The sequence below is a fragment of the Colius striatus genome, chromosome 19, assembly GCF_028858725.1.
Source record: "Colius striatus isolate bColStr4 chromosome 19, bColStr4.1.hap1, whole genome shotgun sequence".
NCBI classification, from domain to species: Eukaryota; Metazoa; Chordata; class Aves; order Coliiformes; family Coliidae; genus Colius; species Colius striatus.
Window position 1 is genome coordinate 10,022,276 of NC_084777.1, and position 16,045 is coordinate 10,038,320.

A 16,045-nucleotide genomic window follows, 5' to 3' on the forward strand; every position below is an offset into this window, starting at 1 on the left:
CTAAGGTTACTAAGTGATTAATTTGACATGTTTGGAGAAAGGTGAGCTCAAGGACAATGGTGCCATCAACACCCAGGCTGTGGGGGTATGTATGAGTTATGTACCTAAATAAACATCCAGTGAACATCAGATTGGTTTCAATGCTCTAATGCTCTCTCTCTGGTTTAAAAACCAAGAGTGCCCATTATTAAACTTCATTACAAATGTTTCCTCCAGTGGGGACCAGAGGGCCCATTGGGCAACTGGATTTGCTCTTCAGGGGATGTTTGTTGCTTCAAGGGGGGGCTTACATCAGGGATCCTGGTTGCTGAGGACTGTTCAGTCCTTAGACTGTTACTCCTTGATGTCAACCAACATGGGAACTGACAACCCTGCCAAGAGAGTCTCTGAGCACAGCAAGAGTGATTTCTTGGCTCTGGGGTGAGGGTTAAGGTCAGGGGGACACAGATGGTTTTCTCCTTGGTCCTACTGCTGAAGTGGAAAGACTTCAGGAGGAAAGGATGGACCTTGAGGTTCAGCACCTTGTGCAGTTGTGTCTGACAATGATTTGACTTGAAAAACAACAGGATCCTCTTTGGGGGTCAAGGACTGGTAGGGAGGGGGAAAATCCACCTGCCAAAGTGAGGTAAAGATCTCTTTTCTCCTGGGGAGACGTTTGCAGGTGCATCTGCTGACACAAGTGACCATCCCTGACCCTGCTGGGCAGAACCATGGCATGTGGGAGTCCAGACTGTCTCCCCCCAGCACCAGCTTGCATTGCTTTAGCAGCACGAAAGCCAGCTGAGCTGCATCTGTCCTGGGGGTGTGAATGCAACCACTGCCTTACAGCACACCAAACCACCCCTCCAGTGAGCCAAGCTCACCTGGGTCACCTGCTGCTGCCTGCAAATGTCTCACTGGGGAGGGAGATGCAGGTTCAGTGCAGTGGCAACTGAGTGCGAGACACAGGCTGCTCTGGGCAGTGCTTTTCAGGGGCTTTGGGTGCATGTCAGGGGTTGGGACATCCCTTGTTTTTTGATGGTACCTGGCAACAGCACAAGGGGTGAGGGGATGGAGCTGGAACACAAACAGTTCCATTGGAACATGAGGAAAAACTGTGTCAGTGTTGGAGTGAGGGAGCCCTGGCCCAGGCTGCCCAGGGAGGGGCTGGAGGCTCCTTCCTTGGAGCTCTTCAAGACCCCCCTGGACACGTTCCTGTGTGACCTGATCTAGGTGGGAGCTGCTTCTGCAGGGGGTTGGGCTGGATGAGCTCTAAAGGTCCCTTCCAACCCCACCATTCTGTGATTCTGTGAGGGATGCAGGGAGGTGCTCACAGGGGTGTTTTACAGTCCCTCAAAGCCACTCCTGCTGAGATTTAGGTGACTCCAGGGATGTTTTCCCTCCTTGGCTCTGGGGGTGTCCCATTCCCAGAGCTTGGAAAGAACAGAAAACCCCAGACACTTGGTTTGTTTTTTTTCCTAAAGGTTGTTTTATTGTAAAACCATAAATACAACACTGACATGAAAATCCTCAAGCAACGGATGCTTTCTTACAGTTACAGTTTGTCTTCTGCCTCGGCATCAACTCTGAAAAGAATGTTGCAGCAACATGTCTCTAAGAGCTCCCCCCAGGGCCGAGCTCAGGCCTGGAGCGCTCAGCCCCTTGGGAAGCTAAGTGGAACTATTCCTCCTCTCTCTCTCTTGTGGAATATTTCCATTCAGACAGCGACAGACTTGTAAAAAACCAGCAACATTTCAACACCTTGGGTTCCTTTTTTTGTTCTTTTTATACTCTCTCTTTAAGAAGCCTTTGCATTTGACGTCAGTCTGAGTTTCAAACAGCACTGAATCGAGCTTTAGCTGTCCAAAAAAAAAAACCACCAAAAGAAACAGAACCAAAGCAAAACCAAAAACCAAACCAAAAGGAAATCCTCCAAAGAACCAAAGCTCAGAAGCCCTTGAGCGAGCCTCGAAGCGCTCCTGTTCTCACACCGACCCCGTGCGCTATTGCTCTGAGTCTGTTCCATCCACACCGACGATACATGAGACTTGCAAACAGGGTGGGGTTTGGTTTTGTTTTATTTTATTAACACAGCAAGTGTGACATTAGATAACCTTTGAAATTACAGTACATGGTCCAGCCTGGGCCCAGCTGCCCAAGCCTTGTTTTTTTTCTCCTTTATGAAGACAAAGCCAGCGGTGGCGGTTTATAAAAATATTGTGTTGCTACAAAAGTATAAATTAATGCTACCGGTATTAAGAAATATTAAACACATAAAACTTATAAGGATTAAGAAAAATATTCATTAATACCTGTAGAAAACTCTGGCCTAAAAAAGATATTTTTTTTTTGTATATTTTTATAGGTTTTTTTTGTTTCTTTTTTGTGGGTTTTTTATCAGTCTTTAGGATGACGATGAGATTCTTGCACTCCAGGGGCGAGACACACACAGGGGAGTGTGTCTGTGGTATTGCCTAAAACATCTGCAGCTACAGCAGGGGAGGGAATGCACAGGAGGGAGGGAGGGGGAGGAAGGGAAGGTGAGGAGGGAGAGGAGAAGGTGGATTGTTTGCTTGATGAAACAAGGATTTGGCTCCCAATGGGAGGTTGCAGAAGACAAACACACAGCCGAGAGGAACAGCTGCTCTTGCTTTGTTTCAGACTGGCTGCAAACAAGGGTTGTTGCTGCTGCTGCTGCTGCTGCTGGGGGGTTGGTTGGGTGTGGAGCAGGAGCCACCCCATCAGCCTGGGCTGTGCCTGTTCCTCCTGGCTTTGGCTCCTCTCAGCAGTGTTTCAGTTCCTCTCATTGGTGTTTCAGTTCCTCTCATTGGTGTTCCAGTTCCTCTGGTACCAGTTTTCCTTTTAAATAACTTAATGAAACAATTCCAAGTCCCAAGAGCCTTAAAGGGACCATGGCAAGCAGCTCCCAAGGCTGCTGCTCCCCCCACAGCACGTGTGTCTGTGCTGGAGTGGAAAGGTCCTTCTCCAAAGATGGCAAGAAAAGTAAAACCCTCCATAAAATCCTCCCCTCCCACCCCCCCCGGGGGAAAAAGTAATCCAGAGACATCACAGAGACCACCACAAGGACCCCCAGAAGACTGCAAAGCAGCCTTCAAGGCTGATGAGGCTGGAAATGTCTTTTTCCAGGAACTTTGGTTGTAAAGAAGCCGGAGTTTGACGTGGCTGTGCCCAACAACCCCCCAGCCCACAGCCCAGGGGCCGAGCCGGGCTCTCAGCGATGCTACAACAATGGGAAGGAAGGAAGAAAATCCTCTCAGTCAGGAGCAATTGGTGTGACTCAGTTCAGAAGCTGTTCTAAAAACTCCAACTGAAGCTACAGCCCATGAAACCCTCAGCAGGGCTCCTGGATGATCCAGCATCGTGTAACGTGAGCAAAACCTTCCCCTCAGGCTGTAAAACACAGGACTCAACAGGAGCAGTAAAAATTCCAACTAACCCAGTCAAACCAAACCCAAAAGCTGAACAGAAGCCCCCAACCATTCCCTACAGAACATGACATTTCAGGGCAATACACTCATTGGTTTACCATTTCTGGCCTAGCACGAGCACACGGTCCCACGTCCCACCGAGGCGCCCCACTCGCAGCTGGGCACGGGTTTTACCTCTCTCTACGTGATCCTTTTGTTCAGTGAGGATTCCAGAAGCCCCAGGAGATGATGTGGCACGGGGATGGGGCCCCTGAGCTGTAAAAAGGGAGTTCTTATTGCTATGGACAGACACCTTCAGGTGCAGCTGACAGAGGTGGTGTCTCGGGGCATTCCCAACGGGTCCCACGGACTCAGGGTGATGGTGTAGCACAGAAAACGCACAGCAGAAGCAGCAAAACATTTAATGCTCTCCCACACCTTGACTCCTGCACTGTGGCAGTGTCAGGGTGTCCCCTCCTCTGCCCCCTCTGCTCCCTTTCCCTTCAGGACCTGGGTTCAGGGCTATCCTGGAGTGCTGGGAAGGGTTTGGTGCTGGTGGCGGGTGGGAGGATGCTGAGGAAGATGCTCTGGGAACTCTCCTGGACCTACTGGGTAGGACTGGCACTTCCCACCCCTACACACAGTCCCTTCTCTCTTGGAGAGGTCCAAAGCAGCTTTACTTACACACAGTGCTCTGTGTAGCTTTACAGCCTTGTTTTGAATGACATGGCTCAAAACTCACTCCTGTGCCAGACCCCTCCCTGCTGAACAGATCCCTCCTCCCTGGAAAGGTTCCCCAGAATCTGCCTTTAGTGTCTTTTCATTCATTTTCCTCCCATTACTGCAAATTATTCCACAGGGAACTTCTCCCTTCCTGTGTGTGCTCCCTCTGAATGCTCACAGCAGCCCCTCTCCACGTCCTTCAGCCAGGGAGATGCAATTAGAGATCTGAGTCTTTCCCCAGCAGCACTCTCAGCCTCTCAGGAACCTCCTGGCTGCTCTTTCACTGCCTTTTGATTCATCAGTAACTTGGTGCTGCCACACACACACACACACACACAGCAGCCTCCCAGTAGCACAATGTCTCAGCCACTCTGCTCCTGTGCATCACCATGTCCTGGGAAGGACCCAGAGGTTGGAAATGGTCCCTGGGGCTGGGTAAGGCTGAGCAGACACATTAGGAACATTACTGGTAGTTTCTTCTCAGGCTAAACCTTCCAGGTTATTGCAGCAGTTGGACAAAAACCCACCCACCTGAGAGCTCTCACTGAACACTGTGGTAACTCAACACCCCAACTGAGAGCTCAAGCAACGTTCACAAGTGTCTCACCCCTGTCCCAGGCTCTGACAGGATCTGCCACAACTTCATTTCCAGATTCACATAAGGGTCAGGACTCCCTGAGCTGCTCCTGGATGTATCAGCAGGGGGGGCGGAAAAACACCCAGCAAGTGCAGTTAAACCAGTGCAGGTGGTTCATGTAGAGGCTTAAACCAATTTATCTCAGAGTTAAACTGGTTTAATCAGCAATTAACAGCAACTGAATTAAGACAAAACCTGAGCCCACAGTAGTCGGCTTTCACAGAAAGTTTTTTCCAGATTGCACTAGTTCAGACACAACCACATCAGTTTTCTCACAACAGACACACAGTGTTGACAGAAAGGGAAGTTTACTTCCACCTGAACCCAACTCAGGGCCAAGGCCCCGAGCTCCTGGTGCAAAGCAGCACCCAAGCCCTGCCTGCAGCTCCAGACCTGGGGAGGAGACACACAGGAGGCAGAGCTGGGCTCCATGAACCTCACTGCCCCTCTGGCTGCTCTACTCACACAGGAACAACCTTCTCCCTTGAAGAGCTCTGCCTCTGCACCCCACTTGCTCAGTTTGCTAGTAATGAGGATCTTCAGAGCAGGACTGGAAGAGCCTTTGTTAGTGCTGCTCCTCAGCTCTCCCAAAGCAAACTGTGAGAGGCCTGCAGGGTCAGGCACAGAGCAAGCAAGGGCCTGGGGAACACACACACCCCACTTCTGTATCCCAACACATTCCTCAAGTGACAGTAAAGAGCAGAAGGCAGATTCCCAGCACAACCTACCAGAGGGTGACCCCAATCCTGAGGATTTCTCCCAGCTCAAGGGAGCAGAAGCTCAATGGCCAAACTAAGAGAACCTGTCCTGTGCCATGTCCCAGCCCAGGGCTGGCACTGCACAAGTGCTGCTCCACACACTGAGCCAGTCAGGGAGCAGAACCACAGCAAAGTCTGGGTTGGTGGAACCAAAATTCAGACCTTGGGAAAACACCTGTGGCTTCCTAAAATGCAAAGCCAAGTCTGGGAGAGGGAGGGAAGGAGAAACAGGAGCAAAAGCTTGGCACTGAGGGTAAACACGTGTGGCCCAGATGTGCTTCTCTCTTCAGGGAAGCGTTCTCAGACAGAAGTCAGCCTGGGAGCACACACAGCAGGAACTCAACACCCTGTAACCACGCTGGAGGCTCATGAAAAGCTGCAGCTTCTTCCCCTGAGTCACTGGAGAAGGCAGCTGCCCAACCAGCTCCTCCTCCCCACCACTTCCCAGCCTGCTCTGGTTTAGGGCTTTAGGTTAAACTTGCTTTATCAGCTGCTAAACTGTGGCTTTAAGTCTTTGGGAGAATCTCACCTACCAGATATCACTCTGTTTGCTTAACATCCAACATTAGTGCAACTATAACCCAAGTTGCCTTGGAGGGGACAGTTACTTGGACAGGGAGAGGGCCAGTCAATCCCTCTCTTTGGTTGTCACAGCAAGAAAGCTCCAGATCTGATGCCAAAACCACACTGTAAAAAGGAGAAGGGGAGGTGGGCTGGGAGTCAAGGATGGCTGTGGCCTTTCTGTCTGCATGCCCTGGTCCAGCTCACAGCTGAGCACAGCCTGGCATCAAACCTTTGCACAACTGACTGCAAATTTACCTCATGCTCAATTCCAGGGCTTCCAGCCCGTGCTCTGTCCATTTTGCCACCCTTGATGCCTCCCAGACAGACAACACGAGGAGCCTGAGCTGGCACATCTCACACAAGTTACCTGCCTGTCCTTGGCAAAGGAATGCAAAGGTTTTGCACAGAGGCCTGAGCATCAGAGAGGCTCTCAGGTGGACCCAGCAGAAAGGTGTCATGTCCCATCAGGAGAAAACTACCAATCCTGTCTCCAGTTCCACCCATGAGCTCCATGGTGCACCCCCTGCAGCCTCAAAAGCTGACCTTGCTTTGGATTCACCACCTCCAGCTGAGTTTTCCTGCTGCAGGACACCTTGTGCTTTTCAGCAGGAACAGCAGCACAAAGGCTCTGTAATTGGCCACACACCTCACTTAGGTTTTTGTTTGTAGTTTGAGACCCATTGGTTGGTTGTAAGAGGTTTCTCCTGCACTGCCAAGTGCAAGCAGATGTGTCACCATGGGCCCAGCTGGACTGGGCAGGCAGGACTTGTACAGGAGAAGAACAAAACCAGCAAGAGGAAAAGCTGGCCCTAGGACAGACACCTCCATTTGCAACAGCCACTGCCACAGAAGACAGACATCCTCAGCAGCTCACCTTCAGCTGCTGCTGCCCCTGCAGTCCCCAGTGCAGGTGCTGCCTCTGTTACAGAAGTCCAGATGCAAACCTGACATTGAGGAGATCCCAGTTTAGCCCTGACGCCAGTAACAGTGCCGAGAGGTCAACGCGAACGCTAAAGCTAACAGTAGGTCCTGTTTCCAGGCTGGAAAGGGCAAGACACCTGGGTGCAAAGAGCTGTCCTCAGGGAGCCTGACCTTGGGAAGGTCTCTGGCACACAAACCGTTCCCCTGCCCGAGCCCCGTGGCAGCAAAGCTGTCAGTTAGTGTCTGTCAGGTTCAAGGCATCCGCACACAAAGCCTGAGAGGTCGAGTTTGCCATTTCTCATGTCTTATTAACAAGCAGAGATGGGAAGGTGGGATCTTGGTTTAATCAACAGCAGCACTTCCAAAGAGGGCCCCATTCTCACCACTGCATTGTCAGCAACCAGAAACCAGCCCTGGGCTGGGGAAGGGCTCCAGGCTGCAGCCTGCCTGCTCGGGGCTGAGCCTGTCTCTGCAGCTCCAGAGCACGCTGCTGGAAGCAAGGAAAGACTCCTTCAGAAAGAACTGGCTTTGATTTGCCTCTGGGATGCAAGTCCCAAGTGATGGAAAACAAACAGTTTGGCACCAGAAGTTGGGAACCACCCCAAGAGGCCCCAAAGCCGAGAGGCTGCAGAGGAGCCCTCCAGCAGCCCACGCTCTGTGCCTCCAGGCACTGGCCACAGCAGAGCCCCGGCTGTGCTGGACACAGAGTGACTGGGATGGGTTTGATTTGCATGGTGATGATCTCTAATTGCATTTGGGGTGAGCCAGTAAGTGAACATTTAAAGGGCCCGTGGCCTTCCCAGCCTGAAGGATTCAGCAAGGTAACAAGTAGTGTAATGCACTGTAGGTATCAAAAAGACATTCGTGCTACTAGAGGAAACCATTCCAAACAAAACAGGGAGATCATTCTTTGCACTCAATCAGGAGCACTTACATTCAGAAGGATCTTTGAGCCCATGCACTTCTCTAAGCCTCCTTCAAACCCCAGTTTGACGAAACTGATGATCTTTGTTCCCCTGAAAAATCATACACCTTGGTTTGTCCTTGGCCTCGTCAACGTTCTTTCAGTGTGTGTGTGTCTTTTTTTACAAGAAGTTTAGGTACAAGGGTTCTCAAAGGCAGCTGGTGGGCCCTGGCAGGCTCACCCCTGGCCCACAGCCACCTGTGCTTGCTTTGCCTGCATTTAGCTTTCCCACACCAGCGACTGCTGTGCTTCCCATCGGGATCTGATTCAATCAATGGGCTGCTCTAGAACGAAGCTCGAGAACCCCCCAGGTACCAAATCCACAGAGGAGCTAATTAACAGTGGGAATTCACAGAAGTGATGCTGTAGAGAAACGAATCCAAGAGACATTCCCAATGACAGACATCTCCTGCCAGGAACCACGTCTCTTGGCTTGAAATCAAGCTCCTCGTCACTGGCTAAAACGTTACGACTCCCAGCTGGGAGTGGAGACAGAAGAGGAACTTTTGGGTTATTTTGGAAGGGGAGGAAAACAAAAAGGTATAGGAAAAGGCTGAAAATAAAATGAGACAAACCCTTCAAGCCTCCCTCCCTGATTTCTAAAGGTACTGGTGTTGCTGAAACACAGCTGCCCCGGCAACACGCACCGTGTGGCGAGAAGGCTGCAGACAAACGCCCTCAAGGTGTCGAGTTATTCAAAGGAGCAAAGTCCAGTGCAGAACTGGTCTGTTCAACGTAGTCTGATTATCCACGGCAAGACGGCCCGGGGAGGGGGAGAGGGACAAGAGGAGAGGTTGGGATGGAGGAGAAACAAAAGAAACTTCAAGTCACTTTTAGATCTCAGCTGCCTGAAGACTTTAGAACATCGAGCCTCCCATTCGTCTGCCCACTTGAAAACATTAGGAAGTCCGTCAAGTCCACACGCGCCGTGTGGCGAGGAGCACGCTCCTGGCTGAGGGCTGTCTCTCTCTCACGTGCTCAGCTCTCCTCTCAAACTTAACTTTATATATATTTATATTTTTATATATATATATATATAAAAAAGCACTTGGTTTCCAGGGGCATTCATCGTGAGGTCCACAGTGTTTAGAACTTAAAATTCTTTCTCTTTGTTTGGAACAGTGTTTTTAAAAGTGTTTTTGTTTTAATTCAAAGTCTTAAAGCATGTTGGACTTCAAAAACATGAGTTTGTTCATGTCTTCTGGACTGAGCAGCCGTCTCCTTTTGATCAAGAGAGCCTGCTCACACATATTTACACACTCGCTTCTGGCACCGACAGCAGGCACTGCTAAGAGCCAAAAGGCCAGCTTGGCTAGTTTCGTGTGCTTTTGGGTAACACACGACCAGTACTGAAACAGGTCAGGGGTGGCCTGGAAGAGAGGTTCCTGTAAGTAATCATACACTTCATTCTTCCCGAACCAATCTTCTTCCTGAGCTGCTGTGGCTTCCCCTGCCGCCCGAGGCTTCTTGGTTGAAGGTTCAAACTCCGTTTCTTCGGCCCAGGATTCTTTGACCTCGTTGATCAACTCGCAGACCTTGCCGATGATCTCCTCGTGCTGGTACGGCGGGACGGGCCGCAGCTTCTGCTGAGGGTCTAAGATCATGGCCACCTTGTGCGCAGAATGGACCTTGAAGTTCTCCTTGAGCGCCTCCAGGAAGAGGTGGCAGAGTTTGCTGACGGCGCCGGCGTCGTTGGCTTTGGAAGTGAAGAGCTTCTCCAGTTTGACGTAGGTGGGCAGCACCAGCTGCAAGGTGGGTCTGCTCTCGTTGCTCAGCTCGATCACCGCCTGCTTCACCGGAGCCAGGATGGCAGCCAGGTTGCTGAGCAGGTGTTTGTTCAGGTTCTGGATGAGGTTCATCTTCTTGGCCCTGCTGTAGAACTCGCAGATCTGCTCGTAACGCTCGTGGACGAGCAAGAGGGAGTCAGTGACCGAGTTCCAGCAGGGAGGGGGGGAGGTTTCTTCCAGGGAGCCAAAGGTCTCCTTCGAGAGGCCCGTGGATCCCGCCAGGTCTTCGCAGACGTTGAGGAGCTCGATGACCTCGTGCATGTTGCGAGCCTGCAGCGTCCGCTTGTTCAGCACGCTCTGCACGACGGAGTTCAAGGCACAGGCTGAACAACGCAAGCACATGCCTGCCTTGGAGAAGGCCGAGGAGTTCACCTTGCAGTCCGTCACGTACACCGTCCTGATCTCCGACATGACGAACTCCGACAGCACGTTCTGCACCCAGTGGTGGATGAAGTCGCCGTTGTCTCGGATGTCTACGCCCTTAATTCCCAGCACGTAGCTCTTGATGTGGTTGCCTTCCACCTGGTAAGCCGTGAGGATGTAGCAGGAGTCGGGGCCGACGCTCTGCGAGTGGCAGGTGACGCCGATGCCGAGGCAGGCGTTGCTGCCCAGGGCGCAGGTGACTTTCACCTTCACTTGGTTGTACATCCGAGGCAGGTGCTTCAGAGCCAGCGTGTTGAAGTTGCCCAGGATTTCGGTGACGGAGAAGGCGCCGTAACGAGCTCCGCTGTCCACCAGGGTCTGCGCCAGCTTGATGAACTCCTTCCCGCTCACCACGCTCAGAGCGCCCAGGTCAGTGCACATCACCCTCAGGAGCCTCTCGGCGATGTTCTGCCGCTCCTTCTCCGGGATGGCGCTGTTCCCCACCGAGCCGCTCGCTGACGCTGCAGGGAAAGGCAAAGGAGGGGCAGAGAGCGCCCGGTGAGCGTTGCTCCTCTGCCATGGCGCAGGGGAGCAACCCACAGGACTGCTCTCATTGCACAGGGATTGGTCTGGTTCAACATCTTCTTCAACAACCTGGATGAGGCGGCAGAGGGACCCTCAGCAAGTTCCCTGCTGGCACCGAACCGGGAGCGCTGGCTCATTCACCAGAGGCTGTGCTGCCAGTCAGCAGAGAGGAACCTCCTGAGGTTCAACAAGGGCAAGGGCAGAGTCCTGCAGCTGGGGAGGAACAACCCCCTGCACCAGCACAGGCTGGGGGTGACCTGCTGGAGAGCAGCTCCAGGAGAGAGACCTGGCAGTGCTGGCTGATAATAAACTGCCCATGAGCAGCAACGTGCCCTCGTGGGCAAGAAGCCAATGGCAGCCTGGGGGCAGCAAGAGAGTGTGGGCAGCAGGGCCAGGGAGGTTGTGCTGCCCCTCTGCTCTGCCCTGCTGAGGCCTCATCTGGAGTCCTGGGGCCAGTGCTGGGCTCCCCAGCTCCAGAGGGACAGGGAAGTGCTGGAGAGAGGCCAGTGCAGGGCCAGCAAGATGCTGAGGGGACTGGAGCATCTTCCTTGTGAGGAAAGGCTGTGGGACCTGGGGCTGCTCAGCCTGGAGAAGAGAAGGCTGAGGGGGGAGCTCAGTAGTAGTTACAAATATCTAAATGGTGGGTGTCAGGAGATTGGGGCAGCACTTCTTTGTGTTGTATCCAGTGTCAGGACAAGGGTAATGGAAAGAAGCTGGAACACAAAAAACTACCCTTAAGGACAAGGAGCAAGTCCTTTGGTGCTGAGGTGAGGGAGCCCTGGCCCAGGCTGCCCAGGGAGGGTGTGGAGGCTCCTTCTCAGGAGGTTTCCAAACCCCCCTGGACACGTTCCTGTGTGACCTGATCTAGGTGGGAGCTGCTTTGGCGGGGGGTAGGTGAGCAGTAGAGGGCAGAGCAGTACACAAACAACACATGAAATCAAGTGCAGCTGGACCTTGTGCAATGCCCATCAGTGCTGCAGCCTCTCTGACAGTCACTTCTTCACAGTACCCACAGGTTAAGCCCAGGAGGGAGGAGCAAATACTGCTACGTACTATTGTTGGCGTTATTTCTTTGGAGCTGTGGTTTCCACTTCTCTTCAACAACAGCTAGAGGTGATCTGGGCTGGCTAGAGGCAATATTGTTCTCGTTGTCAGCTGTGGGGCAAGAAACAAGGCAGAGTTAGAAGCACAGGACAATAAAGCTTAAGAGCACAAAGAAGGGGAAACAGTAGCCATCTGCTTAGCACTGAGTTATGGTGCCTTTGACTATGGTGGCACCAATCTACTACATTCCCTACAGCTTTTAAATAGCTTTCAGTGAGATGACTCAGTCAGAAACCTTGAAAACTGTCTTTGGACTTGCAAGCTATCCCCTCCCAAAACGTGGCTGAAATGACAACAGCCTCTTCTGTGCACCAGTGACATTGATGCCATCAGCACACCTGGAAAAATGCCTCCCCATCAATGGAAGGTGCCCAGGAGAGGAACAGACATTCCTCATGCAGCCTGCCTCGTGCCATTTGCCTGCTCCTGAAATGAAAGCAGGTCTGACAAACACTGACCCTTCTCATGCTGCCTCTTTCTGCTTCACTCTGCTGTTAAGTGCTTTGTTTTTCAAGCTATGCTCAACTCCTTTGTATCTAAGGATCTTAACACAACCTGCATGTGTGGCTTCTTCCCACTGTGGAGGAAGGCCAGTCTCTTCCAGGGCTGTTCATTGCTGCCTCAGTGACCACAGATCATTCCTCCATATGGCTGTAAAGATACCCATTGCCCTTGGGCTTTGTGTTCCTGTCCCTGTTTCTGTATGTTTAACTGAGTCAAACACTTTGGCTGCCAGTCTGATGGGATCTTCCAAGGAAATGCAGTTTGTATCCATGTGATCTCCTCTCCTGTGCCCCAGGAACTTCTCCCCAGCCTCCAGAGGAAATGTTCCAGTTCTTGGTATGCTTCACTATGAAATTGTGCTCTGAAACAGGCTGTGAAGCAACAACACAATGCAGAATGAAGAGAGGTGGAAGAGGAAAGAGAAAGATGGAGAGACTGATGACCAGTTGAACAGAAGGATGGAATAAAAACCAAAGAAGACAGAAGTCCTTTACTCATCACAGCTGGACTCATCTCACCTGGTTTTGGCCATATCTCCCTTCAAAGTGGCCCCTAAGGGCTCCTTTCACATTCACAGGTGCAAAACAGGCTTAAGAGTGTGATTCCTGGGTAAATACCCAGGCAGGACTAGATGCCTCTTGTAGTGTAAGATCCATCATGCTCTGAGTTCACTGAGTCAATGACTTCTCCTCCACTGACTATAAAGGCAGTTCAAGTTGTCCAGCTCAGGTGGCAGCATGTACAGCCCAGGCAGACCTGTATGCACTGAAATGAATCCTGCCCCAGTGCTCCAGGCAGCAGAGCATGGATTAGAGAAATGAATGAGAACTATTAAGGCACAGACAGGTGCTTTGTTCTGCAGCCCAGGTTGATCTGGTGCTGGGCACAGCAGTGGGCTGCCAGTCAGTACAAACAGGAGAGGACACAGCTGCCCTCCTTCATGTGTGGCAATTACCTGGGAGAGAAGGGAGACCAGCAAGGATCCAAAGACAAGCATTGAGGGGATGAAACTCCAGTGCTCCCTTACCAGTGAGCCCTCTTGACAAACCTTACTGGTGAACAGCTACAAACTGCACAGTTATGATCAGGTCTGGGCACTGCACTGCCCACAGGCTGGGTCAACACCTAAGAGGGATCCAGGATATGAGAGAACCAAGGCAGACTCTGGGACTGTGTTCAGGCCTGTATGTGCCATGGGGATTCACTGGTGGTACTTGGGGAGCCATGCTCATGGTCAGCACTGCAGCCAGAGCCTGGTTTTTGCAGGTGTGTTAGAGACATAAAGAGCAAGAGGTGCTCCAGTGAATGTCAGTGATCAGATGTGACACATCACTTTTCCCCCAGCATTTGCCTGGACCAACTGCCCTTGAGCTAATGGCCTCAGCTCCAAACTTCTGTGGGCAAGCAAAGGAAACTGCTGCACGTTGCCTATTAACTCTGTTGATGGCTCAGACATTCCTTGTCTGGGTGAGGGAAGGAGAAACTCTGTTGCCTTCCCCTAACTCTTTATTTCATAATAACTGGGGCTTTGTTATGTACAAATATCTGCTGGTGTTCAATGTGGCATTCAGGAGATTTGTGCATTTCAGCCTCATCTTCCTTGTCAGGCTGCCTGTGAACTACACAGATCATAGTTCCTTAATTCCTCTTCATGCCTCCAACCCTTTAATCCAGACTCAGCCTAGTCACCCTTTTATTTCCTTAGCTCTACATTATGGAAAGGGCATTATATGGCAGCACTCGACCTGAACAAAGTACTCTAAAGAGAGTCAAAGCTGTATATTGTACAGTGTAATTACAGAACAAACTCCTTTTGCCTGGTGTTCTGCTCTTCTTCTGCCTTTCAGCCTCCAATTTACATTCTAATTGCTTCTTCTCATTGTGTAGCTGTTTTATGGAGCTATAATCTCTCCTTATTACCTTCTGGCCTCCAGACTCAGCCCTCAAGAGCCAGCATGTCTCTGCTTTTGCTCCTTGAGGTCCACAGCACCTTCCTCAGAGCTCAGTGGATGCATCCCATTTAGTTGGAAGAGATGAGCCCTTTGCATCTGACACATTAAGTCAAACTGGACCCCAGAACACATTAACTGAAGGACTAATTGACCCTTATGGGCATCCTCATAATGAAGCATGAGCCAGGGAGGTGGATTGGTGTGAACCACTGCTATGGCAGCATCCCCACTGTGCCACCAGTGCTGCTGACTGCTGCAGGACCTCTGCAGTGCCAGGCCTCAGAGATGTTGTGTTGATGCTGCTTCTCAGATATAGAAATCCCCAAGATCTGACAGGCTAAAAGGCAACAAACTGTGCCCAGAGGAACTGCAAACCCAGTGTAATCTCCAGTGCTGCCCTGCTTACGTACAGTATCAGAAGTGGACACCCACCAGAGCTTTCACACATTGCATTTCCTTTTGCCCTCACCCCACAGCAGCAAATACCACACTGCTCACCCCCAGCTGCACAGATATGGAGGAAAGGCTGCTGCTTCCTCTAGAGGAAGAGGCCAGGACTGGCAAGCACCATGACCAGAGATGGTACAGCAGGGGATGGCTGCTTTCACAGGGGCAGCCTCAGTGGCACCTGGAGAAAGCCCTTAAAGAAGACACAGACAAGCTGTACCAGTGGGACATCTGGAGAAGCAGCTACACAGAGCACAGTGACTTACAAACAGAACAGGGAGACATGAGACAACACAGTTTCAAAGGAGTAATCCTGAGCTGGGGAGAGAGGATTTACCCATTAATACAGCTCTGCTGACATTACAGCAGCCAGATCACAGGTACTGCCAGCCCTCTTCTGTGTCCAAAGTAAGCCAGGTAAGCAAGGCCATGGATCATTTGTAAAGAAGGAAGAATCTGCAGACAACACTAGCTTTATTGTCAACAGCTCACACCTTGCCAGTGAACTGCCAGTCTCCCCTTTGACACCTTAGTCTTGGTCCCTCCTTTGCCACTCCTACTCAGTGTTACCAAGAGCTGTAGTTCCAAATGCTGCATTTCACTACCAGAGACTGTAACAAAGAACAAGATGGTCAGGACACAGCTTGGAGGCAAGCAGAAACTGCCAGCAACCAACAGCAGGAACAGACCCCAACACAATGGAGCCTGAGCAGAGCCCCACAGGGCAACACAAATCCAACTGCTCCACGTTAACCAGCTTCAGCTCCAACGGCAAATAACGTCCACAAAACTCACACCATCTCAACAAATCACCCTAAAAGTCTCTCCCTAACATTACAAAGATGCTGCAAACCACACAAAGCCTGCACTAAGATTTGCCAATGAGAACCCAACTGGAACTGAGGAAGCGCGTGGATGAAGAACTCAAAGGATGTGATTAAAATTGGGACTAAAACTAAAACACAGAGCAAGGTAAGAACTGGGGTTAGAATTAGTGTTACAGAATGGAAAACACGTGGTTCCTCAAGCCACTTGTCCTCTGTGCCACTCTACTCGAGGCTCACCTGTGAAGGGAGGGCAACGCGAGCACTGAACGCGTGTCTCAGCAGAGCAGCGTCTGTTGGAGAACTCAGGTCTGTCAAAGATCAGTTAATTTGCAAACCTGTGTCAACTCACTTGGATTTTCAGTCAAGAGGAAAAGAACAGAAACCAAATATCTGCCTATATATGTAAGAATCCTGCTTCTGTGTCTGTGAGCATTGTGAATGCTGTCTTTGAAAGAGCTTTGGCATATTAAACTCCTCTCGTGTATGGAGCTGGAAAACAAAA

General features: G+C 51.2%; 1 protein-coding gene across 13 annotated transcripts in view; it reads right to left on the reverse strand.

Annotated features, from left to right (window-relative positions):
- Positions 1 to 2,202: 2,202 nt before the first annotated feature.
- ZNF618 (zinc finger protein 618) overlaps positions 2,203 to 16,045 on the reverse strand; it is a 151,716-nt gene continuing 137,873 nt past the window's right edge. For all 13 annotated transcript variants that reach the window (XM_062011421.1, XM_062011420.1, XM_062011419.1 and 10 more), the window contains 2 exons: positions 11,763 to 11,864; positions 2,203 to 10,645 (listed from right to left, as the gene is read on the reverse strand). In XM_062011421.1, coding sequence (XP_061867405.1) covers positions 9,132 to 10,645; positions 11,763 to 11,864 — 1,616 coding nt within the window. In that variant the 3' untranslated portion in view covers positions 2,203 to 9,131. The remainder of the gene's footprint in view (positions 10,646 to 11,762; positions 11,865 to 16,045) is intronic.